Source organism: Eleutherodactylus coqui, chromosome 2, assembly GCF_035609145.1.
Source record: "Eleutherodactylus coqui strain aEleCoq1 chromosome 2, aEleCoq1.hap1, whole genome shotgun sequence".
NCBI lineage: Eukaryota > Metazoa > Chordata > Amphibia > Anura > Eleutherodactylidae > Eleutherodactylus > Eleutherodactylus coqui.
The window spans coordinates 297,893,677-297,918,052 of NC_089838.1; the positions used below are offsets into that span (position 1 = coordinate 297,893,677).

At 43.6% G+C, this 24,376-nt stretch overlaps 1 protein-coding gene across 1 annotated transcript in view; it reads right to left on the reverse strand.

Annotated features, from left to right (window-relative positions):
* Nucleotides 1–2,650: 2,650 nt before the first annotated feature.
* Nucleotides 2,651–24,376, reverse strand: part of LOC136612762 (RING finger protein 112-like) — a 44,805-nt gene continuing 23,079 nt past the window's right edge. Inside the window, exons 6-13 of the mRNA XM_066593403.1 lie at nt 22,496–22,546; nt 22,373–22,417; nt 20,252–20,338; nt 18,029–18,152; nt 11,892–12,019; nt 9,422–9,475; nt 4,635–4,709; nt 2,651–4,125 (exon numbers count right to left, since the gene is read on the reverse strand). Of these exons, the coding sequence (XP_066449500.1) occupies nt 3,766–4,125; nt 4,635–4,709; nt 9,422–9,475; nt 11,892–12,019; nt 18,029–18,152; nt 20,252–20,338; nt 22,373–22,417; nt 22,496–22,546 (924 nt within the window). The 3' untranslated portion in view covers nt 2,651–3,765. The remainder of the gene's footprint in view (nt 4,126–4,634; nt 4,710–9,421; nt 9,476–11,891; nt 12,020–18,028; nt 18,153–20,251; nt 20,339–22,372; nt 22,418–22,495; nt 22,547–24,376) is intronic.

The following is a 24,376-nucleotide window of genomic DNA, read 5'->3' on the forward strand; positions in this document are numbered from 1 at the left end:
TTTATGGTAGTAGAGGGGTAATACTTGCTTTCTAGGTGGTCTAAAATAGTAAAGGGGTTAATGTCCTATTCCCTGGTGATGTAGGGTAGTGGAGTGGTTAATGCAGGTCTCCCAGCTTGCCTAGGGTACTGGATGAGTCAATGCCTTTTTCAGTGGTGGTCTAGAGTAGTAGAGAGGTTAATGTCTGCTTCCCAGCTTGCCTAGGGTACTGGATCAGTCCATACCTTTTTCAGTGGTGGTCCATGGTGGTGGATAGGCCAATACCTGCTTCTTAGGTGATCCAGAGTATACTAGATGAGTTAATGCATGCTTCCCTGGTGATCTAGGGAAGTGGACTGGTCAATGCCTACTTCCCAGGTTGGCTAGGGTAGTAGGGATGTAGTAGTAGATAGGCTAATCCTTTTTTCGGTGGTGGTCTAGGGCAGTGGACAGGTCAATGCCTGCTTGCCTGATGGTCTAGTGTAGTGAACAGATTAATGTCTGCTTGACTAATGGCCTAGGGTAGTGAACGGGTCAATGCCTATTTGTGTAGTGGTCTAGGGTAGTGGCCAGGTCAATGCCTGCTTCCATAGTGGTCTGTGATAGTGATAGGTTAATGCTTGCTTCCCTGATGGTCCAGGGTAGTGAACAGGTCAATGCCTCTTTCTGTAGGGGTCTAGGGTAGTGTCTAGATTAATGTCTAGTGTCCAGTGCTTTACACTCTTCCTCAGCCACTGGTGTCTGCTATGTCATGTATCTCTTGACAAAGAAGCTAAGTATGGTGGTGAGATTTATGAAAACTGCAGTGGTCCATAGTTATCAGTCAAATTCCACCTTCAATTTTTTTTAGAGGCCTTATATGTATGGCCCTAATCGGTTGCCATGTGCAGCTACTCTCACTTTTCTTTTGGACCATTTTTGATACTGTAAATCTCTGCCTCCTAGCCAAGACTATTTGTAGGCTAATGGTAGGGGGTTCCCCACAGCAAAGACCATATCCTGGTTGGTGGGGTTAAAGGGTTGAACACCCGGGACCCCTAGGTGCAGCCCTCACATCTAGTCCAAGACAAATCGGTTTAGAGGCACAGCGGATCCACATGCCTTGCCCTGACAGTTTGCTTAGACCACAGATCCCACCGATGCCCAGTCGGCCAAGTGTGAGCAAATGACCAGAGAAGCCTCATGACAACACCATGGCCATCTGGGAGCCATGGATCCAGCAACTTCTGTCCCAAGTCACAGCCAAAGCCATAGCTCCAGTGTCTGCTCACATCACGGCCCAGGCTATACCATTGCCAAGTCTAGGTTCACACAGTGGCAAACTTGCAAAAAGTGTAAAAACAAAAATAGGAACAACCAAATGATATTCTATAGTAATTCCTCCTTTATTATAATTACATAGAGCAGCGGTACAACAATGATATGGAGAACACTTTTTAATTACATTTTTGTGCATGAAATCACTTTGCCTACATATTACATAAAATTAGATAATCCTAATTGTTCTATACTAAAGTATTACGAGGATTACACAGGCCTCTTTCATTGGCATTGTGGTTACTGCTGTAGCTTGAGATGATTGCGTTAGCCTTGTGCAATATAATGATGAAAATTACGGCACACTAAACTACATTTTCAAAAATATTAAAATACACACACACATATATAATTTCTCACATATTACACTGAATAACCTGTTTAATAAATTACTCGGGTTATTATGGTAAAGTAATAGCCGTAACTAGGCCTGCAGAGGCCGTGGGTGGAGGCCGAGCATAATAAGGTTAACAGGGAAGTCGAATTGAAAGGGTTAACCAGAAAGAAGTAAGGTGGAGGTGATGCGAAGGAAAGGTGGAGCTAAAAAGTGCGCGAAGAATCGTTGGCGATGTCAGAGGAGAAGAGATCGCAAGAAGAGAAGAAGGAAGTCCCAGCCTCTCGCCCTATGAATGTGGTAGTTTGGGGGAGGGCATGGTTAAGGGTTTATAGAAGATTTTGAATGGAGTGGGGGGGTTAATAAACATGGTCATGGCAGCAGCGAGTGGGGGGCTCCTTGGAGTCAGTAATGAATTTGGTTGGGGGGGTTGACAGGGTGTGGAAAGCTACCTTCCTCCTCTGTTTATTGATGGTTGATCTTGGGTCTGTTGTCTTTTGGCTCTGACAGGTGGGGGAATCCCTGCAGAGATGGTGGTGTGTCTAGCCTTGTAAAGGCTAGTGGGTCTCCGAGTCAGTTGGAGTGCGGCTGGAGGCATTTAGTGTGTATATATATATATTTTATTTTAAATGGAGAGGTGACAGATGTTGGGGCTCCAAGGACCTCCCCTCATGTTGGGGTTTAATATTAATTAATGTTGATGGGTAATTTATTATAATTGATGTAATTTGTTGCAAACTTTTCATTACTTTCTTAACAAATAACTAAATTGCATTATGGATATTTTATTTGCATTAATGGGGTTATTTGGGCTTTTTTTAACTGATGACCTATCCTCTAGATAGGTCATTAGTAATTGATGGATGGGGGTCCGCCGCTCGAGATCCCCATCCATCAGCTGATCGTCTGGTCCGGACATCATCATCACTGGTCAGAGGAGGACGTGGGAGCGCTGGCTTCACTCCCCTTGAAATAAACAGGAGTGCCGCACCTTTTCTACACTTCCTGCTCATCTCATGGTCAGGACAGGATGTGGCATCCTGATCATGAAAGGAGCAGGAAGGATAATAGGAGCGCGGTACTCCCACTGATTTCAACCGCAGTGAAGCCAGCACTCCCACTCCCTCCTCTGACCACTGACACCTTCTACATTGACAAGATGTAACGTAAAACCAGGCTTGGTGAACGGACAGTACTGGGGCTGACTGCACAGAGCTCTAATCCAAGCCCCGCTCCAGGGCAACATGAGACACCTACGTAGGACTTATTCTACAGTGCTATTAAAATACTGCGGCACGGTTTTCTAAGGCCAGTGTTTTTTTTATGCCGATCTTAGATAAGTTATGAAATGTAAGATGCGCCAAATGTTATAGGACACACAAGCCTCTTATTCCATTTGGTGCATCCTGGGCTGCCGTGCCACACTTCATGAAACCTGCTGTAGTTGGCCCATTTACACGGAATTATTATCATTCAAACAAGCAAAAGTGAAGGATAATCATTCAGTGTAGACGCAGCCAACGTTCGGACGACGAACAATAATCGTTCGCTCTTCATTCGTTGTTCATTTTATGCATGCAGAAGAATCATCGTTGGCTCGTTCACTTCTCGTTCAATTGAAACACCGATCGTTCAGTCCTTCTCAGACACTTATAAAGTGAAGATGAACGACTGAAGGATTTCTCGTTTGAACGAACCAACGATGTATCTGCCCGAGTGAACTCTAACATCGTTCGCCTGTTCAAACGATCCACGGTTTGATGTAAACGGACCCTTAGGTATCGTCTGACCAGGTGTTCTGCCACAGTGAATGGTTTAACTCTTACTGCCACGTTATTACACAGATAGCAGCTGATCGTTGGAGGTCCCAACTGAAGGACATGTTGTGATTTGCCTATTTTGAAGTGACTCATCTACCAAAGTAGGGATTGTCCAAAGTGAAGAGCAGTTAGTACAACAGTGAGAGTTTTACATGACGGCCAATCTCTGTCTATTTGTCACAGTAGTCGCTGCAGGGGAAGTAATGTTTGGCTGGAGATGACTTCCCATGACAAGGGTTAGAGAAGCCGAACCCGTGGCGATCAGCTGACAATGCCCTCATATAATCCCCATCTTACTGTATATGTGTGTTTACATCAAATCCATCTGCGAACAATAGCCCAACCTGCTTTCGCCACTGCTGCAGCTCCAGCGGCAAACGGCCCAGCTGCTGGAGCTGCTGCTTCAGCAGCAAATAATGCTCCTGCCACCGGTGCTGCTATGGGGGCTGCTATCGCTGCCCCCAATGCTCCCAAAGCAGGAATACCATTTATTAGAAGTTTAATATTGTGACTCTTGCAGAATTTGTCTCCTTCTGTAACCAAATAGATCTTCAGCTTCTCCAATTGTTCATTGCGATCCTCTTCATTTATGTACCTGTAAGATTTCTCACATTTCTGGTGAAGTTCTAAAATCTTGTTTGAAACTTGATCTCCTATTTTGATTTTCCAAAAGGGCTGGGGAGACAATAGGCAAGAAAGCAATGAGTGTCCTTCTAGAAAGCAGATGAAGTAGTAGTTTATATACTTGGTGGTTACAGGGGGTGAGCTGCCATGTTGATTGATGGCTAAGGACACAGAGCCATGGTTCACCCAGCAGTAAGTAGATAGAACCAGCAGTCTACATTCTACGGGGAGGCAGAGACCCCCTCTAAAAGTAAGTAGAGCAGTGGACCTACGAATAAAACGGCCCTGGCTACAAGTGACAATTACACTTAGCAACTCTGTCACCAACAACAATGGTTTAAAATCATTGATCTTTATCTGTATAATGGATAATATCTTTGACCTTTTCCTGTATTTCCAGCCTCGGGCCCGGCTCAGGCGAGACCAGTTTCCCTCTTTCCTATGTAATTTTTAACAAAGAATTGAAGAAGAAAGGCCCAGAGAGTAATAGCAGTCTCATCTCCTTAGGACAGAATTGGAAGGGGGACGGAGGACAGCAGTCATTGCTTTTAACAACTCACCCAGTTACTGAGGAACTCTTGAAATTCGTTCTTTATTGCTTGCATGTTTTCTAGATTTGTTTTCATGGAATGCATCTGTAGGTTACAGAAGTAATAGTTTATAGTAGCACTTTTACTTTTTTTGCCTCTTTACACTTGATTATATTTATTTTGAGGATGGGGTAAATGGGAAAAAATGTAAATCTGTAAATTCTCTATTGATTTCATGCAGTATAAATAATAGATTATCAAACTACTAACGACCACTCATCCGTTAGTATGTATGTATGTGAGGGAGTGATTCTCCCCCTGGCAACGTCACAGCTCCACCCCTGGCAATGTTATAACTCTGCCCCCCTGATGACGTTATAGCAGGTCTTAACACACTGAGAATACAACTAAGCCATTATTATGTCAAACACAACTCAGCGGTCCTGATAGGAGACACCGACCTACCGCCACCACAGAGATCTGGCGGGCTGAAGGACCTGTGGTGACGTCACTGCTATGGGAGGTCTGTCTGGAGTTTGGTAGTACTATATACTGGAAAAGCCAACAGAAACTACCAGGACCTGTAATGACGTCACTTATGTGGGTGGAGTCAGGGATCACATGACCAGGGTCTCATCACTGTATCCAGGAGCTGTGTTTGTCATGTGTGCAGTCAGCATAAATGTAGTAGAGCTGCGATTGACTGTTTGTCTAATGTGCTGTGCATGTAATGTGTATAGTAAGCATTGATGTATGTCATGCAGCAGAGCTGCATTTGTAACCATGTGCATGTCATGTAGCACAGCTGAGTTTTCAACATTCGCGTGTACTGTGGCACTGTGTCTGTCACGTGCATGTCATGTAGTAGAGCTGAGTTTGTAACATGCGCATGTCATGTAGCACAGCTGTGTCTGTCATGCGCATATGATGTAGCAGAGCTGTGTTTGTACCATTGGCATGTCATGTCTGTCAAGAGCATCAGAAAGGTAGATAGACAGCAGCACTCCAAGAGTTACCACTCTGTAAGGAAGTATTTCAATGTGGTGCCTGCTCCCAGAAAGCCTTCAGACCCTGCAGTCAGTGATAATTTCAATTGCATAAATAGGTGCAGCACTCATGAACTCATTACAAAGTCCAAATGGGTTAAGAAGCTGTAGACTTTTTATTTTACTTCATCCTAAAGAGCATGCGACGTTTCGACCATATGGAGGTCTTTGTCAAGCATGTGTTTGTACATGCGCATATCATGTGTCTGTGTCTGTCATCAAGCTGTGTCTGTCACGCACATGTCATGTACAGAGCTGAGTTTGTTACATGCACATGTACTGTGGCACAGCTGTGTCTTTCACACACATATAATATAGCAGACCTGTGTTTGTACCATGCCCATGTCATGTCTGTCCGATGCATGTCATGTACCAAAGTTGTGCTGTGAGGCGCATGTCATGTAGCAGAGCTAAGTTTTTAACATGTACATGTACTGTGGAACAGCTGTGTCTGTCACGCGCATATAATGCAGCAGAGCTGTGTTTGTACCATGCGCATATCATGTACCAAAGCTGTACTGCGCATATCATGTAGCAGAGCTGTTTCTGTGCTGTGCATGCCATGTACCAAAGCTGTGTCTGTCAGGCACATGGCATGTAGCAAAGCTGTGTCGGGCATGTCATGTAACAGAGCTGTGTCTGTCAGGGACATGGCATGTACCACAGCTGTGTGTGTGACGTGCATGCAACAAAGCTGTGTGGCGTATTGCGCCACCAGAAACACTGGTACTACAATTTCCTCATAATTACTAGTCTTTATCCTATGTCTCAGTACGATTTTGGCGATACTGAATTGTATGTTTTAGTACTTTTGCTGAATAAAACCTGTTGTATTGAGAAAGCAAAATATAAATTTTGTTTCGCCATTTTTCCATTAATTTAGCTGTTTTAGGGCTTGTTTTTTGCATGATGGGATGTATTTTCTTGGCACTTCTTTGGGCATATATACCATATATACTCGAGTATAAGCCTAGTTTTTCATCACATTTTTTATGCTGAAAAAGCCCCCCATGGCTTATACTCGAGTGAGGTTAAAAAAAAACAAAAAAAAACAAAAAACCCGCAATACTCACCTCCCAGCCGGCGTCTGTGTCCCAGGCACGATGGTCTCACCGGCAGTGCGGCAAGCTGCTTGAGAATTCTCCCCGCTGTCATCTCCCTGCTCAGCTTTGAATTCCCCCGCCGTCAGCGCTGTGTAGGTAAGTGCTGTGATTGGCTCAAGTGCCAGCCAATCACAGCCGGCGCATCATCATTCACAGCCATTCAGTGGATGACATCACTGAATGGCTGTGATTGGCTGGCGCTCGATCCAATCACAGCAATTACTTACACTGTGTTGACAGCAGGGGAATTCAAAGCTCAGCAGAGAGATGACAGCGGTGAGAATTCTCAAGCAGCTTGCCGCACCGCCGGGGAGACCATTGCGCCGGGGACACAGACGTCGGCTAGGAGGTGAGTATTGCATTTTTTCTTTACCAAGTATATACTGGAGTATAGCTCGGCTTATACTGGAGTCAATAAGTTTTACCAGTTTTATGTGGTAAAACTTAACTCGGCTTATACTTGGGTTGGCTAAGGCCTTAGTCAGACGGGCGTTTCTTGCCGCGATTTGCGCATGCGTCCGGCGATTTTTTAAAACCATTGCTTTGCAATGGTATCGGACACATGAGCGCTTTTTATGCGCTCGTCCGATAAATTATAGAACAAAAAATCGCAGATCGCACCTATCTGCGATCTGCGATTCCTGTTCTCTTCTGTATATGCGCTCAATGGGGCCGGCGGCAGCAGCGCCGACCCCATTGAGAACATATAGAAGACAAATCATTCTTCTCTGCCACAGCTGTAACAGCTGTGGCAGAGAAGAACGATGTTTGCCCATTGAATTCAATGGAGCGGCAATACAGCCGCTCCATTGAAAGCAATGGGCTGCCGGCGTGCGCGGGGTGAATTGTCGGGAAGGGGTTAAATATATAAGCCCTTCCCGGCAATTCATCCTAAAATGTGTTAAAATAAAAAAAAATTGTATACTCACCTTTCCGCTGCAGCCGGAGTCCAGCCGCGGCTGCTGTCAGTTCTCCTGAACTGCTTCTTGGCACTATTCAGCCGGCGGGGCTTTAAAATCCCCGCCTGCTGAATGATCTGCCTCTGATTGGTCACAGCCCTGACCAATCAGAGGCTGAAAACACTCACACACCCATTCATGAATTGATGAATGGGTGAGTGACTGCTGCCTCTCAGCGCTGAGCCAATCAGGGGCAGGTCTGACTCACATCCATTCATGAATTCATGAATGGGTGTGAGTGAGGCATGCCTCTGATTGGCTCAGCGCTGAGCCAATCAGGGGGCAGGTCTGACTCACACCCCCTTCACACCCACTGCAGGACGGCCGCGCGGAGCTCCGGCTGCCGGCAGAAGGTGAGTATACAATTTTTTTTTATTTTTACACATTTTAGGATGAATTGCAGGTAAGGGCTTATATATTTAAGCCCCTACCGACAATTCATCCCGGGCTCGCCCGCAGCGCATTGCTTTCAATGGAGACGGCTGTATTGCCATCTCCATTGAATGCAATGCGCTGGACAGCTCCGGCCCGTTTCTAATGAAACGCGGCTAGGAGCAGATTTTCGGGCGACTTGCGCGCACCGGTCACGCGATTTGCGGATGCGCATCCGTCATGTGATCCGCAAATTGTGGAAAAAAACGCCCGTCTGACTAAGGCCTAATACTCGAGTGTATACGGCAAGTTATTGTTTGACTTAAAAAAAAATTCTACAGGGGTGGGAAAAAACAGCTATTTCAACTTATAGGCATAGAAGTCTAAAAGTGATGTTTGTCACTGTGTGCCTAAACAATGACATACTGTAGAGAGTAAAACCCAATTGCAGAGTTGAAGAGTAGAATGTGAGAAGCAGAAATCCCTTACCGCACCTCTCTAAGTGCCGGGGGACCTCTTCTATGACTGAAGTAAGGAAACTTAAAGGGGTTGTCCTGCGACAGCAAGCGGGGTTATGCACTTCTGTATGGCCATATTAATGCACTTTGTAATATACATCGTGCATTAAATATTTGCCATACAGAAGTTATACACTTACCCCCTCCGGTGCTGGCGTCCCCTTCTCCATGGCGACGATGAAGCCTCTTCTCTGGTCGCACGAACAGTCGCGCTTGCTCAGAGTGAAATCCTCCGCTGGATGTGTCTGGGCTCACGAGCTGCGTCCTGCCTCCTTCCTCTTCTCCGCGTTATCGTAGCTCCGCCTCCGTCACGTGGTGCCGATCAGCCAATGAGGTGGCTGTAATTGGCAGTGGAACGCAAGACTGGAGAAGAACATCCACGGTGCACCATGGGAGAAGACCCGCGGTGCACCATGGGAGAAGACCAGTGGCGCCATCTTTGAAAGAAGAATCCTCAAAGCTGCAGAACGGGGATCCAGGTAAGCGAATTTTTTTTTTTTTTTTTTAAATAACAAATGGATTCGTTTTTACTGTGCACCATGTGGGGGTCTGTTTAAAAAAAAAAATTTAGGTTTCGACGCAGGACAACCCCTTTAAATTCTTGTAGTACGGCCTATGCAAAAATGTACTTGAAGGAGGCCCAACAATGTTACTCAGTATGATTAGTCATGTAAAGTATATGCACAAACCTATATGCCATAAACCTTTTGTATATGTATTATATTTCACCTGTACAATTTCTACTGTCTGCAAATATATTTGTTGAATGACATCACATACAATGTAATCTACACCTATTAGTAGATAACTTCACCTCACCTCAGTAGGGCTGGAGATATTGTACCTCAGACCATTAATATGTGACACAAACACCTGCAGAAAAGAACATAGTTGATATCCTTTAATGTTTTAAACCCTGAAACAATATAATTTTTGACAATGTGGCTTTTTTTGAGATACTATAGCTGCCATTGCAGCATTGTAGATAGCTTAAAGGACATTGCGGTTGCTATTTTGCACAATCTGTGGCTGTTATCTAAAAAATATGCTGTAAAAGTGAAGAGTCTGGATAGCAAACTCTACAGGACACACTATAGCCAGAAGAAGCATTCATGGTGGCCTGGGCCAGATTGAAAATACAGGGAAAGTGAACTAAAAGAGTGCAGTTGGAAACTTTGCAGCGATGGACTTAGTAAGATATGTGTGTATTGATTTTTCATGCAAAAATGATGCACTTATCTTTGTTTTTGCATTGACTTTTCCTTCTCATGCATTTAGAAAGCCTCATATTTGGCTTTCGGACTCAACTACATTCAAGTTTCTGGCTTGGGGGTGTTCCGAACACTGATTAGCTGGTCTTTCTCATGAATGTGCACAAGCTCAGCTCTCCCTCCCCTCTCTTCTTTCAGAGGCTGAGTAGCATAACCACGCGCAATCAATACTACACAGCTATCTCATCTTCTCTCTCTGTAGCCGCTGGACCGATTTCCCCCTCACTGATAATAGAAGAGAATTTACCCAGAATGAATTACAGTGCTCTGTTAGGGTGTATTCGCACAAACGATTATCACAGGAGCATTCCATTTAATCCGATAGAACTTATATGTAAAAAGAACCCATTATTTTCAATTCATATGAGCGATTTGTCTCTGGGACTGAGAGTCTAAAATAAAAAAAATATTGCAGCATGTCCTATTTTGGGGTGATTCTTGTTCAAGAATCACTCTTTATTTCTTATGGAAGCGTGAAAAAAAGCGTGATCGCATCCATAAGGAGTGCTAAAACTACTCACCCCCATCCTCTGCGATGTCCCGTGACAATCTCGTCTGGAAAGGACCTTCAGCCGTCTTCTGCGGATGCGTGCCTAAGGAAACATGGCGACGCATGCACAGAAGACCAGATCGGCGCAGGGGATTTGTAATCTCCTGGCTCCTGACTACTGAAGGTAGCCGGGAGGCAGGAGATGTCACCAGGGATATCGGATCAAATGGATAATGGCGATCATAGGGAAAGTTCTAAAAAGTTAAACTTGAAGTTTCACCTTCCCTCATGGATAGGATCCATGAGAGGAGGGGAAAATACCCACCTCTGTCCTCTGCGATGTCCCGTAATATGTTGGGCGCGTGCGCAGAAAGGGTCGCGCCTCGGGAAATTTAAAATCCCTATGCTCCAGGCCAGCATGTGCAGCGGAGAGATGTCACCGGGGACTGCTGTATGCTGATTCTGGTCACATGATCACTGTTATCCAATGGATAACAGCAATCATTTAAATTAAAAAAAAAAAGTTTAAAAAGTTTAAGTTTCATCTCCCCTCATAGATCATATCCGTGAGGGTAAATGAAATTACATACCTAAGGCCCCCGGATTTACCCTTGGACCTTCCCCCAGCTTCTGCGCACACACCTGTTTTCAGAATGGCGGACACATGCGCAAAAGTTGCAAACAGAGCTTACGTGGTCCCTGGTCACATGATTGCCATTATCCAATGGATAACGGTGATCATGTAAAAGTAAAAAGAAGCTAAAGTCATTTGTGGGGGTTCTCTGTCATTTTGGCTGCTTAAGGGGTCTACAAGTGGGCAATGGGGCCTAAAACATCTTCAAGGAAACTTTCTGTCCTGAAGGCCACCGGCTGCTCTTTTCGGTTTGGGCCCCGTTGTGCATACAGACATAAGATTAGGGCCAAAATGGGTATGTTTCTGAACACAGGACAAACAGGAGTATCCATTTTGGGGTGTAAATCCTCTTTTTCTTGTGCACTATAGGAAAAGAATATGTCTTTAAAATGACATATTTGCAAAAATATGAAATTTTATTTTTTCTACTCTAAATTGCATTAAATCCTGAAAAGAAACAATGGGTTCAAAATACTCCTGACCCCCCTCAGTGACTATATTAAGGGGTGGAGTTTTTAAAATGGGGTCATTTGGGGGAGTATCTATCATTCTGACACCTATGAGCCTTTGCAATCTTGGCTTGGTGTAGGAAAACAAAGTGTTCCTCACAATGTTAATAATCAATGTTAAATTTCTACGTCTCCTAGATAGTTTTTAAAAAAATAAAGTTTTTCAAATGTGCATCTAGAATAAAGTAAACAGTGAAAATATATATCTCATCAAAATTTTGTACAGTATCATTGCACATATTTGAGATATTATAGTTGAAAATGTGAAAAAAATAAAAAAAATTTTTCAAAATTTTCTGAGTTTTGGCACTTTTAATAAATATACACAAATTCTATCGGTCTATTATTACCACCTTAGGGCTCCCTCACACAGGCGTTTACTTACTTTCATCATCTGGAACATTTCACTACATGTGAGTGTATTTCTGTCAGCAGATCTAATATTGAGCTGGACTCTGCTCAGTACATCGGACAGATATGATCTCAGACTGTCCCGGAATTCTGGATTCATATCTGGGAAAATAGCAAAAGATCATTTATACCGACATCATAGCACACACATATATATATATATATACATACATACATACATACATACATACATACATACATACATACATACATACACTGCCGGTCAAAAGCTAAGAACACCTCAATGTTTCCAGATGCAGCTTCCATTGATTTCAATAAGACCCCAGCCTGCAATTACAAGCACCGGCCACTACAGGTGTCAGAGCACACTGACAGCGGGCGCTGCCTGGAAAACCACTTCAACGTGCCATCTGCAGGTATGTATGTATGTGTGCATGTAGTAGAGATATATGTGTGTGTGTTGCAACGCAGCCCCTAACCAAGCGGAGGCCCATGGGCCCACTGCCAGTTACAGTCTCTCCACCATGGCCAGCGGGCCGGCTGTGGTTGATGGCATGCCCACAAACATCCAATACACATAACACTTGTATTACACATTACAGCTGAAGCATACAACATACATTAAATATTTATAGGTGCTGGAGAGGACCCTAAGGCCTCCCTCACACAGGGCGTTTTTGTACAGCGTTTAGCGTTGCATTTTCAGCCCAGCGCTAAACGCTGTACACGGCTCCCATTCATTTCAATGGGGCTGCTCATATGGGGCTGAAAACACAGTGTCTTCCTACGCTGCGCTTTGACAGCGTTGCATGTTCTTTTTTGGGGCGTTTTCAGCCCTGTGTCGCCCATTGAAATGAATTGGTAGCGGTTTTGGCAGTGTTAACCGCTCACCGATTTTTGGGGGGAGGGCTTGCAATAGAAGAATTCCGTGGAATTCCGCAGCATGAAATAAACCACGGCATGTTCTATTTGCTGCAGGAATATGCACGTCCGGCTTCCACAGTAGTCAATAGAAGCCGTCCGTGTGTATAGAAGCGGAAGTATCTTGTGACTACTCGTCCCCACCAGCCGCATCATGCACGTCGGCACGTCAGGTGGGATGTGCACAGCGAATCCGAGAGGTGAGTATGGGGTCTTGGGGGGGCGCCGTGACGTATTCCGCTGGCGGAGTCCGTCACGGCCTTGGGCATTAGCCTTTAAGGTGGCCATACAAATTGAACAGATGTTGATGGTTGAACGAACAATCACCTGGTGAACATTTTTTGTGGACACATTTTAGTCCATATTGGTTATAATAGTTATTCCAGTTATTCAAACTGTCCATACACGTTCAATATCACCACAGATGCCTGTGAAGATTGGCGCATGCACAGTTCATCACCAGTGACATACCAGCTGTTGTACAAGTACACACCAAACCACAAAAGTGAAGATTTTGACAGTAGAGGTATGTGACCTCACTGTGGATCCACAGAATGGTACATATTTTTAACAATAAGCCTTTTGCTTATGGTAGCCTAAATAGAGTTCTAATCAAAATTATTCAACCCCCATTGCAATTTAGGTTTGTTTGACAAAATTACAAACTTTCAGTTTTTTTCAAAAAATAATCAAACAAGAACAATTTAAATAGCTCGACACAACTAATATAACAAACCACAAATCAGGTGTTGTTCCAAGCACACCTGATGCAACTAATCAAGGGTTTCATAAGTTACAACAGGTGTGCTTTAGATAAAACGCATGAAATACCTGGGTTGGAGAGGGCTTTGTTTACTGTGAGTTTTGATTGCATGTTAGAAATATGGCCAATAGCCCATTTATATTGGACAATTATCGTTTAGACTTGTCCAAGATCCCGCGGGAATTAGAGCAATAATCGTTTTCCCTATAAATACATGCAGTGACTGAATGAGAGTTGTTCAGTCGTTCAGTTTCTGCATGCAGAAAACTGAACAACATGCTATTTAGTGTAAACTGCGGTTGTTCACTTCTGAACGACTGCCCTTTTACTGTGAATGGGGGCAGGCAGAGGAGAGAACGCTCCTCAGCCTACTTCGCCTCCATGCCGGCAGCGATGGCACTTTCAGCAATGCCAGCAATACTCGCTCCTGTGTAACACGGGCGAGCATTACTAGGATGAGCTGCCGGGCATCGTTGCCCAACAGCTCATCCTGTCTAAATGTGCCATAAGTCAAGAAAGTGATCCAAAAAGAAAAGAGAAGGCATCATTGTCTAGCACAAACAAGGAAAAGAATACAAAAAGACTGCTTAAAGACACTAAATGTTCCTAGAGATACAGTTAGAAGCATAGTTCATAAGTTCAAAGTTAAAGGAGCACTGGCTACACTACCTGACGTGATAGAAAGATGAAGCTATCTTCATCTACCTGCCACCAAATTCCTGAGGAGGTCGGTGGTCAAAAACCCTCGAGTGAATGCAAAAGACCTGTAGCGAGATTTGGTGGCAGCAGGCGGGGACTGAGATTTCCGCTTGAACAGTAAGACGCGTAGAAAACACTGAAGGTCTTCACTTCTGATCTCCAAGACGCACACCTCTACTCACCCAAAAGTACAAGAAAATTTGTCTCTAATATGCTCAAAACCATATAAATAAGAAGTTTGGGGATTCTATTTTGTGGAGTGAAACATGAACTTTTCAGGCCTATGGATCAGCGGTATGTCTGCAGGAGGAAGAATGAAGCATACGCTGATATGAACTCCCTGCCTCCAGTGAGGCATGGAGGTGGTTCGGTGGTGCTCAGGGGCTGCTTCTGGAAATCTGCAGTGTGTGGATGACAAGATGAATTCAATAAAGTATCAGGAAATCCGGGGAGAAAACATCATGCCTTCTGCAAAGAAGCTGAAGCTCTGGTGTCATTGAACCTACCAACATAACAATGACCCAAGCACACCTCAAAGTGCACCAAAGCTTGGTTTCAGAAGAAGTCCTGGAAAATTCTGGAGTTGCCATATTAGTCTCCTGACTTGAACGTATTTTTTAGAGGCCATTATCCATGAGGAATGGAGTAAGATTCCCGAGGAACACTTTCAGAAGCTGGTGTTGGGCTATGCATCATGTTTGTAGCAGGTCAAAAAGGTGCTCTACTGAGTACTAAAGACACTTGAAGAGTTCATGTTGAATTCAGAGACTGCAGTAGTTATTAAATGCGGTATTTTGTGTTGATTTTGTAGAAACCACTTGTTAGTTTCTTTGAGCTATTCAAGCCCTTAACAACCGCCCATACGTCTTGGCTGCATGGGAAGCCTGGTGCAGGTCTCTCATGCTAGGGAGAGCGGGTGCTCGGCTGTTGGATGACAGACCAGCACGTGCTCTAACAGTGGGAACCAAAAAACCTTTGATTCCCGCTCTTTTACCCTTTTAAATTGCTGCGGTCATTGCGACCCCGGCATGTAAACGGCTAAGAGAGGGAGAGGGGTCTCGATGGGTTGCTATGGCACATGGAGCCTTGGATATGGTTACAGTGGCCGATGAGGCTCAGCTTCTGGCTGAGCTTCATAGGCTTTCTAATACACTGCTATACTGAAGTATTGTAGTGTATTAGGAGAATGATAAAATATGGAGATAGTGGGACAAAAATAAAAAAGTTAAGCATAACAAAATTGTAGAAAAAAACCAAAACATCAAAATTATACCTTTCGCCCTTTACTATGAATGGTAGTGCATTTGTAATGAGCCAGAGAAAAAAGCTAGTACATTATTTAACCCACGGAGTGCACGTCATTAAAAAAAAAAAAAAAAACATGGCTAAAATAGCTAATTTACCTATCTCGGATTACTAAAAATGGAATAGAAAGTGACCAAAATGTTGCACAGATAAACAAATGGTAACACTGCCGTAACTATAGGGGATGCGGGGGATGCGGTTGCACCTGGGCCCTGGAGCCTTAGGGGACCCATAAGGCCTCTCTTCTCCATATAGGGGGCCCAGTACTATGAATAAAGCATTACAGTTGGGGGCCCTGTTACAGGTTTTGCATTGGGGCCCAGGAGTTTCAAGTTAACCCTCTGTGTTAAGCAGTTAAGAGAAATTGGGGGCTCCCAAGAAAAACTTTTGAACGTGGGCCCATGAGCCTTTAGCTACGCCCCTGAATGGTGCAATTAAAAAGTGCAACACATCCCGAAAAAAAAAAAACTTTACACAGCAACGCTGACAAAAGAAGAAAATTGTTAGCAGTTTTTGAATGCAGCGATAGACAAAAAATGTGAAAAAGCTACATAAATTTGGTATTGACGGAATCCTACTGGCCTGCAGAATTAATTTAACATATTATTTATACCGCACAGTGAACGCTGTTAAAAAAACTTACCAGAATGGCAGATTTTGTTAATTTTAGCTCTAGAAATAAATGAAATAAAAAGTAATCAAAATGTTAAATGTTCCCAAAAATTGAATAAAAGACGACTAGAGTTTATTGCGCAAAAAACAAGCCCCCATAGAGCTCCGACGAAGGAAAATAATATTGTTATGTCAGTGACACAAAAGCAAATCTTTTTTTAAAAAAAGTGTTTTTTTCCTGTACTAAATTAGCAAAACATAAAAAAACTGTATAAACTTGTTATCGCCGGAATTATGTTGATCCAGAGAATAATGTTATTATAGTGTCCCAGAACAGAATTCTAGACGCTTCCATAAGTGTCATACATGTCTGTCTTATGTGGATGCACTGTGCAAAACTGTCATGTCTATTTTCTGTATGTGTTGCACAGCTACAGCATCTGAAGGGTTAACTACATTAAATTCCTTGCTTGTGAGCTCTGCTGCATGTTGAGTGTATCTATCTTACAGTGTCATGTGACGTGGTGTGGATGAATCTATAAGTATGAGCGTTTGGGTTAGAGAGAAGTCGAGTCTTGAGCAGAGATCCATCTTGTCTCCTGAGGAGTGCCCATCTTCCACCTGAGGGTTTGCTACCACAGAGGCGTACGAGGACACCATCAGCCCTTGTGTCGCTGAAGATGGAGGAAAAGGAAAGACCGCCGGAACGTATGTAAAGCGCATGGGAGTGAGTGAGCCTCAATGTTTCCCTCCCAAAAGTCCCACCACAAGAGAGAGCCATTGTAAGTAACTACCGCTTCAAGTGACTATACTCTACAGCTAATAACAGTGCAGAAGTCTATCGAACCTCTGAAGAACATAAGTCTATTTATGATTCCTATGCGGCTGTCTGAAGTCTGGATCACCGTATAGTGGTACACCTTTAACTGACACCCACGTGTGCTGAAGTCTATGAGAGCGGGGTGATCATTATAGCCATTTTGTGGCCATTGACTTTCACGTCAAGTATTTCTGAATATTCACTGTTTTCTCGCACTGTAAATCCTGCATTCTGAAGTCTGTTGTATTGTATGGAAAAGTCACTAGTAAAGTTTTATTGGGCCTCCCCCATTCCGGAGGACCCGAGGTATTTTACACTTGTCCAGTGTTATTATTGCGCTGTGTGTGAATGCCGGTGTATGGAACGGTGATGTCATGAACTGATTAATACAACCCCCATCGCACCTGTCATTTCCCGTAACAGGAAAATTGTATACAGTTTATACCTCGGCCCCCGTGTTACAAAAACTTTGGCAGTCACAAACAAAATATTATATATATATATATATATATATATATATATATATATATATATATATATATATATATATAACCTGTTACATTATCACATTATGTATTTTGCAGACTGAATCTCGTAAAAATGAAATCCAAAAAACAAAAACGGCAGAATTTCTTTTTCTTCCCCACTCCAACAAAAAAAAAAAAGGAATAAAAGTTATAGAATACATTACATGCACCCAAAAATAATGTCGCTAGAAAATACAACTTGCCTTGCAAGAAAAAAGCTGTTATATAGCCATGTGGATGGAAAAAGTAAAAAGTTATGGCTCCTAGAATACGGCGATGAAAAAAACCGAAAAATTAGTTGGCCATTAAGGCTCAAACGAGCCTCGTCACTAAGGGGGTAAGTTGTTCTTGTTTGATTGTTTTTTGCAATCAACTGAAAATTGGTAAATTTAGCAAATAACCCTAATTTACAATGCAGGTTGTATCATTTTGTTTGTAATGGTACATCAGCTGGTTCTGTATAGTTTATTATAACAACAAAACCAATTAATACATAATGTTACCTTTCAGTCTTCCCTTATCATCACTAGTGATTTGACTGCCTGGATGTGGCATCAAGAAGCATTCGGAGGGACAATGGCGAAGAACCTTTAGAAAAGTGCAGCCCTTGTATTTTTTCTTTATCTTCTGTCCAGCAAAACATGAAAAGAACATCAGTTTTGATGGTAAACTGGAACCAATGATGAAGATGCATCCATTGAGGACGCCAGACGCCTATTTTATAAAGCCTGCCAAAGATGCCACCCACAAAAGGGTCTTGATCCCCTTAACCAATCACAATGTCTTTAACAGTCCAGGAATAACCACAGACACACTCTAAACAAAGGAAAGTCTGAGAAATTGAATCAGTGCTGCCCTTGACAGAGACTCCGTATCAGAGCGATGACACAAAACAATCACACCCAAGTTCTGGTGACGCAAGTTAAAACAATCGCGCATGCGCTCATATCACCGCTGCAAACTTTGAAGAAGAGCTAAGATAATCCCATCCACCTCCTGGTGTCGAAAAAGCACAACTTCTTCCTTTTTGATGGTAAAAATCTATCACCAGCTCAGGGGGGCGGCCATGGGGAGCGTTTGCTCCCCACTTATGCGAACATCTTCCTGGGCTGGTGGGAAGAGAGGTTTGTGTTCACAGACAGCTCTTAGGGATGGACTGACAATGTGCTTTTATGGCTCCAATATATGGATGACGTCTTTGTTCTATGGATGGGCTCAGTCGACCACTTCTTTGATTTTATTGGGTATTTGAACACCCTTGGACTACACTTCATGGCTGAGATTCAATAGTAATAGTGATTCCTGTTAGTTGCCCCAGTAGTAATTGTGACTCCTGTTGGTGGCCTCAGTAATAATAGTGACTCCATAGTTGCCTCAGTAAGAATAGTGACCCCTATAGTGATCCCAATAGTAATAGTGACCCCTATAGTGATCCCAATAGTAATAGTGGCCCTAGTAGTAATACTGCCCCCATTAGATGCCCCAGTAGTAACAGTGCCCTCATTAGTGGCTCAGTAGTAAAGTAATAGTGACCCCTCCATAGTGGCCCCAGTATTAATAGTGTCCTTCTTAGTGGACCTTTAGCCCAGCAGCAACCCAACGCCCTCAATCATGCATTTAACTCAGTCCAACTGTGACTTCGCATCGGGGTGGGGGGCACTGTTACTGTAATTAGGCTGTGAACCCTGACCTCTTCCCACAACCCTAGACATTTGCACTGCATACAGGAAGGCGTCTGCGTGCAGGAACGCAGACCCCAGGGGGATCAGAGGTCAGAGTCTGATTACAGCAGCAGTGGCCACAAGACTGAAGTGACAAACGGAGTGAGTTAAATGCATGATTTATGCTTTGGGGTTGCTAAATACCAGTATTGGCCTTTAGACTTGATTACTGGTCGATCTATTGAGCTAACCCCAACTATAATGCTTCATTCATAGTACTGACGTCCTTATAGGGGGAGAGACCTTATGCACCACTAAGGCTCCAGTGCCCAGGTGTGACCGCATCTTCTGCACCCATTATAGTTAGGCTCCTAAACTTTTCCCTACTTCTTTCTAACCTAATGAATGGAGTTTAGTAAGAAGGGGCAGATGGAAAGAAGTATGGATGTTTATAGCCTGTAGCCATGTACACACATAGATCTGCATAGAAGCTGTAGACATAAAACGGTGGGATATTGGTAATCAACAATATAGTGTCTTTGTAAAGTTGCTTCTTCTTATAGTTAGGTGAGGTGTACATACCATTATATAGAGTCAGTCTTGTGAGTCCCGGCTCAGACTGCGCTAGCAAGAAATCCTGTGCCAGAAGCAACTACCACACTATTAGAATTGTTGGACTATTGTAATACACAGTAATGTAATTTTACTGCACAGGAAAGGGAACATGTAAAGTTAATCAAATGTGATAATTAGAGATGAGCGAGTATACTCACTAAGGGCAATTACTCGATCGAGCATTGTCCTTAGCGAGTACCTGCCCGCTCGGAAGAAAAGGTTCGGCTGCCGGCGTGGGTGAGAGGTGAGTTGCGGCAGTGAGCAGGGGAGTCGGGGGAGGAGAGAGGGAGAGAGATCTCCCCTCCGTTCCTCGCCGCTCTCCCCCGCCGCCGGCAGCCGAACCTTTTCTTCCGAGTGGGCAGGTACTCGCTAAGGGCAATGCTCGATCAAGTAATTGCCCTTAGCGAGTATGCTCGCTCATCTCTAGTGATATAATATAAAATTGCAAACCTGCATTTCCTTTTTGAGGTAGGATTCAGCATAATTTGCTCCACATTTCTTCGGGTGATACCAATTCCGAATCAAGAAATCAAAGTACTGGAGTAAAAAAAAGTTAACACTTAGGTTACCATAGAGAGCATTTGTCTGATAGCAGCAAAAAGAAAAGTAAATGAACCCCTTAGGGATTTACTGAATTGATTACTACAGTAATACAATGTGGTTTAATTGTCTATAATCGTGACTTACATCACAAACACAATCCAACTAGTAACACAAACAGTTGTACCGCGAGAGCTGCATGCAGCACCTTTTCTTCCATCTAAAAGCCAGCTGGGCGGAAAGCAGGCGGACCCCTTTATAGTCAACAAGGTCCGTCCAGCACTGTTTGGTTCCGTCCAAAGACGAAACCATTTGGCCATGGGAATTCTCCTGTCCTGCTCCCTGGACGGAGCAGGAAAGCGGATTTCTCAGTGAGGATATGAAAGCACCCTAAATGAACCCTTGAGTTTAGTAATTTGTAGATCCTCCTTTAGCAGCAATCACCTCCACTAAACGTTTCCTGTAGCTGCAAGTGAAATTTGCATAACGTTGAGGAGTTATTTTGGATCATTCCTCCCTGCAAATATGTTTCAGTTCATTAGTATTTCTGGGATGCTTTGCATGTACAGCCTTCTTCAGGTCATGCCACAGCATCTCTATAGGATTAAGATAAGAATTCTGACTTGGCCATTGCAAAACACAAAACTCCTTTTTCACCAGCTCAAATAGCACATGGACACTCGTCTCTGGGCTATTTGAGGTTCGTGGATCCTACACATTATATGTGCTATTGGAAACGGACTAAATTAGGACATGCAGTGATTTATTTTCACATGGACCATCAGCCCATGTGAAAAATCCACTATGTAAATAGCCACATAGGCTATTATGGGTCCATGTGCCATCCGTGAACATATGGACAACAAACGGCCCAACAATCTAGTAGTGTGAAAGGCACAAAAGCGTAATGTTTACAAACACTTGGAGAGGCACAATAAGCTTGTTTGTTTCTCTCACATCTGGTGGGCAAATACTCTTGAACAGTCAAACAGTTTTGTTGAGGCCTGAAGGACTATCTGTCCACTGCAACTAAAATCCTCCTGTAACAATCCGGTTCAGGTTTGGAGTCTTATTGTAAATAGTGCGGATTGGTAGCATGCTCAGGGAAGCCAGAGGTAGATACACAGGTAGGTATCAGTTCGCAGTACAGAGGAGCAGGCAGTTAGCATAGTCAGGGAAGTCAGAGGTCGCTACACAGGTAGGTATGTCAGGTAGCATTATGGAGGAGTGACAGGTGGATAAGCTTGACTACTGGCTGGGAGCACAATAATCTTGCAAGGATGGAAGCTGCCAGGCCAGGTTATATAGCATGAGCAATCACAAGACAGGGTGTAGCCCATCAGGAGTGAGTTAGTATGTATGGGAACAGGTTCAGCAGACAGGAGAGCCGTCGCCTGGGGCACAGGAGGTCACAGATTTAAGTCCCAACACCTCCAGTTAGGTTGGACTCGAGATGGCTGATGCCTTGCAGTTATGGGTCTAAGGGACCACAGCATGTCTCGCCTATATGTTATTGCAACAACCACTGGTATATTCTCTCCATAGGATTCCTCTTTCAGAAAGGAAACTACTGCTGTGTTCTCTGCCAGAGAAAATCATGCCGACTGACAAACACTATGTGCCCCCCATTGCTATTGGATGGTGCGAACCTGTGCAGGACTCCATCTACAAAAGGGTAAACAAAGGGTAAAAATTGAAAAAAGAACATTAGACTCTTCTGTTGGCACCATAATAGCGGATCAATTTTGATCTTTGCTGTGGTGCTTTCTCTCTTCCATGTACCTTACTATGCATACTTTGGCCATAACAAATGTGTCAGGCAGACGGATATGGATCCACCTTGCCACACACCAGTTTAATTTTGGGCAAACTGGGGAATTGGGGAATCCTGGTTTTCATGTTTGATCACTCCAAACGGGATACAAGGAGAAACAAAGTGGGATATGGTCTCTGCAAATGAAAATACATAACGAGAGCCGGCTCTGTATGAGCTTCTGAACTTGGCATTTACCATAAAGATGTATCGCATACCTTTAAATTGTGCAGTTTATCACTGCCGACTCCATAACTGTAAATCTGTGAAATAACAGAAATTATTAGCAAAAATGTACAAAAAGCTGAAATCGGTATTAATTACATAGGTTTTTTTCTCACCTCAAGATAATCGATATCTGTTTCTTTAATGCTGGAATTCACATTGTACACCTAAGACAATGCAAAAGAAAGACATGTGAAACACATACACAAGTACTGTATATAAGAGATGTAGATGTATATAAAACATACACTGATGAACTGATATTTATATGTAAGTGATTACAGTTGTGGTCCGGAGCCTTGTGTTGTAACCCGAAAAGGACAGATATCATGGTCAAGAAAAGCCTGGGGTCAGTAACGGTGGATATCAGTGCAGTAGAAAGGTAACGTAGTCAGCAGGTCGCCAGAGTTCCTGGGCTTCATGTAGCATTTCCCTTAGCTTCTCCAAAGTTTCCCGTAACATCGACAGCTTATGCTCAACCGTAATAGTAGTTGTATTTACCAGAAGGTCGGAAATTAAGACCGAATGTAGACCAGAGATAGCAAAAACAGGGATTCTGAGAACAATGCTTTAAGTTGTTATAGGCAAATTCTGCTGTTGCCAAGTAGTCCACCCAATCATCCTGGAAGTAGGAAATGAAACAGCGGAGGTATTGTTCAAGAGTCTGGTTGGTCCTTTCAGTCTGGCCATTGGACTAGGAATGAAAGGTAGAAGACAAATTGGCCGTAATCCCTAAGGCAGTTAAGAAGCTCTTCCAGAATTTTGGGGTACACCCCTCTATCAGAACCTACATTATCCGGAATACTGTGGTCTAAATATCTCCTTGATCATCAATCCTGCAGTTTGTTCAGCAGTAGGAATCTCTTTGATGGGAATAAAATGGGATGTGTAGTGGCCCGGAACAACGGGGCCCCTCGTAATGCCTGAATGGAGTTGTCTTGTGCTTAAGTGTTGTCAGTGTCTTTCATGTTGTATGAATATGATGTGCATTGCACTTCTGAAGCACTGAATGGGTTAATTGTCTGGTATGTAGAGTGTCTGAGAAATGTATCTTGTTGTTTGTCACGTGACCATGTTTTATATATGTAGTTGCAAGGTGTATGCAAGAGAGTTCGTTGTTGTTCTGTGCTGGACTTGGCAGCAGTTGGAGAGTGAGTGGAGCTGCTAAAGACCCACACAGACACCCTCAGTCCATGGGGGCCATGATGGGAGAGAGAGAAAGGTTACCTCAGCTTTCCCTGGGCCCATTACACCCAGGAGATATTAGTGGTTTGCTCCCGCTGAGGTTCTTAACCCATTTACGACCAGCCACTGTATATATACGGCGGCTGGTGCTGGGCTTAAAGGACCACCGATCGTAAAAATACGGTGGTGCTCTAAGCCTCCTGTCTCTGCAATCAGTCAGAGGCAGGTACGGGTTATCAGCTGTTAGTGACAGCTGATAACCCAGAGCAGAAGACAGGAGGGGTTTTTAACCCTTCCTGCCTTCTGCTTCCCCGATATACAGTGCTCAATGAGCACTGTCGGGGCAAAGTGAAAGTAAGAAGTTCTTTCACTACGGGAGCCTCGGGGGGTCATGTGACCTCCCGGGATTCCCTGCTATTGCAGAGCTGGAGGGTCAGAATTAGACCCTGGCAGCTCTGCAGGTGACTAATGTCACCACAGGGGTTGCTATCCCCTGCAACTGGGGATCCTATGGACGCCCCAGCTACAGTGGGAAAATGTCAAATAAAGTAAAAAAAAAAAAAAGTGAGTGTCCCCCAGAGGTCTTATATGACGTCATGGGGGACATAGATAGTAAAAAAAACAATTACATACATAAGTAAAACAAAACAACAGAATAAAACAACAAAACATACATAAAAAAAGAATAACACAAAGCAGACGCCAACAGAAACCGTCACCGTATGCGCCCTATAAACCAAAACCATACATACTATATATCAAAACGTCCGAAATAAATAGAGGAACCCATTTCCATACTTTATTTTAGTGTA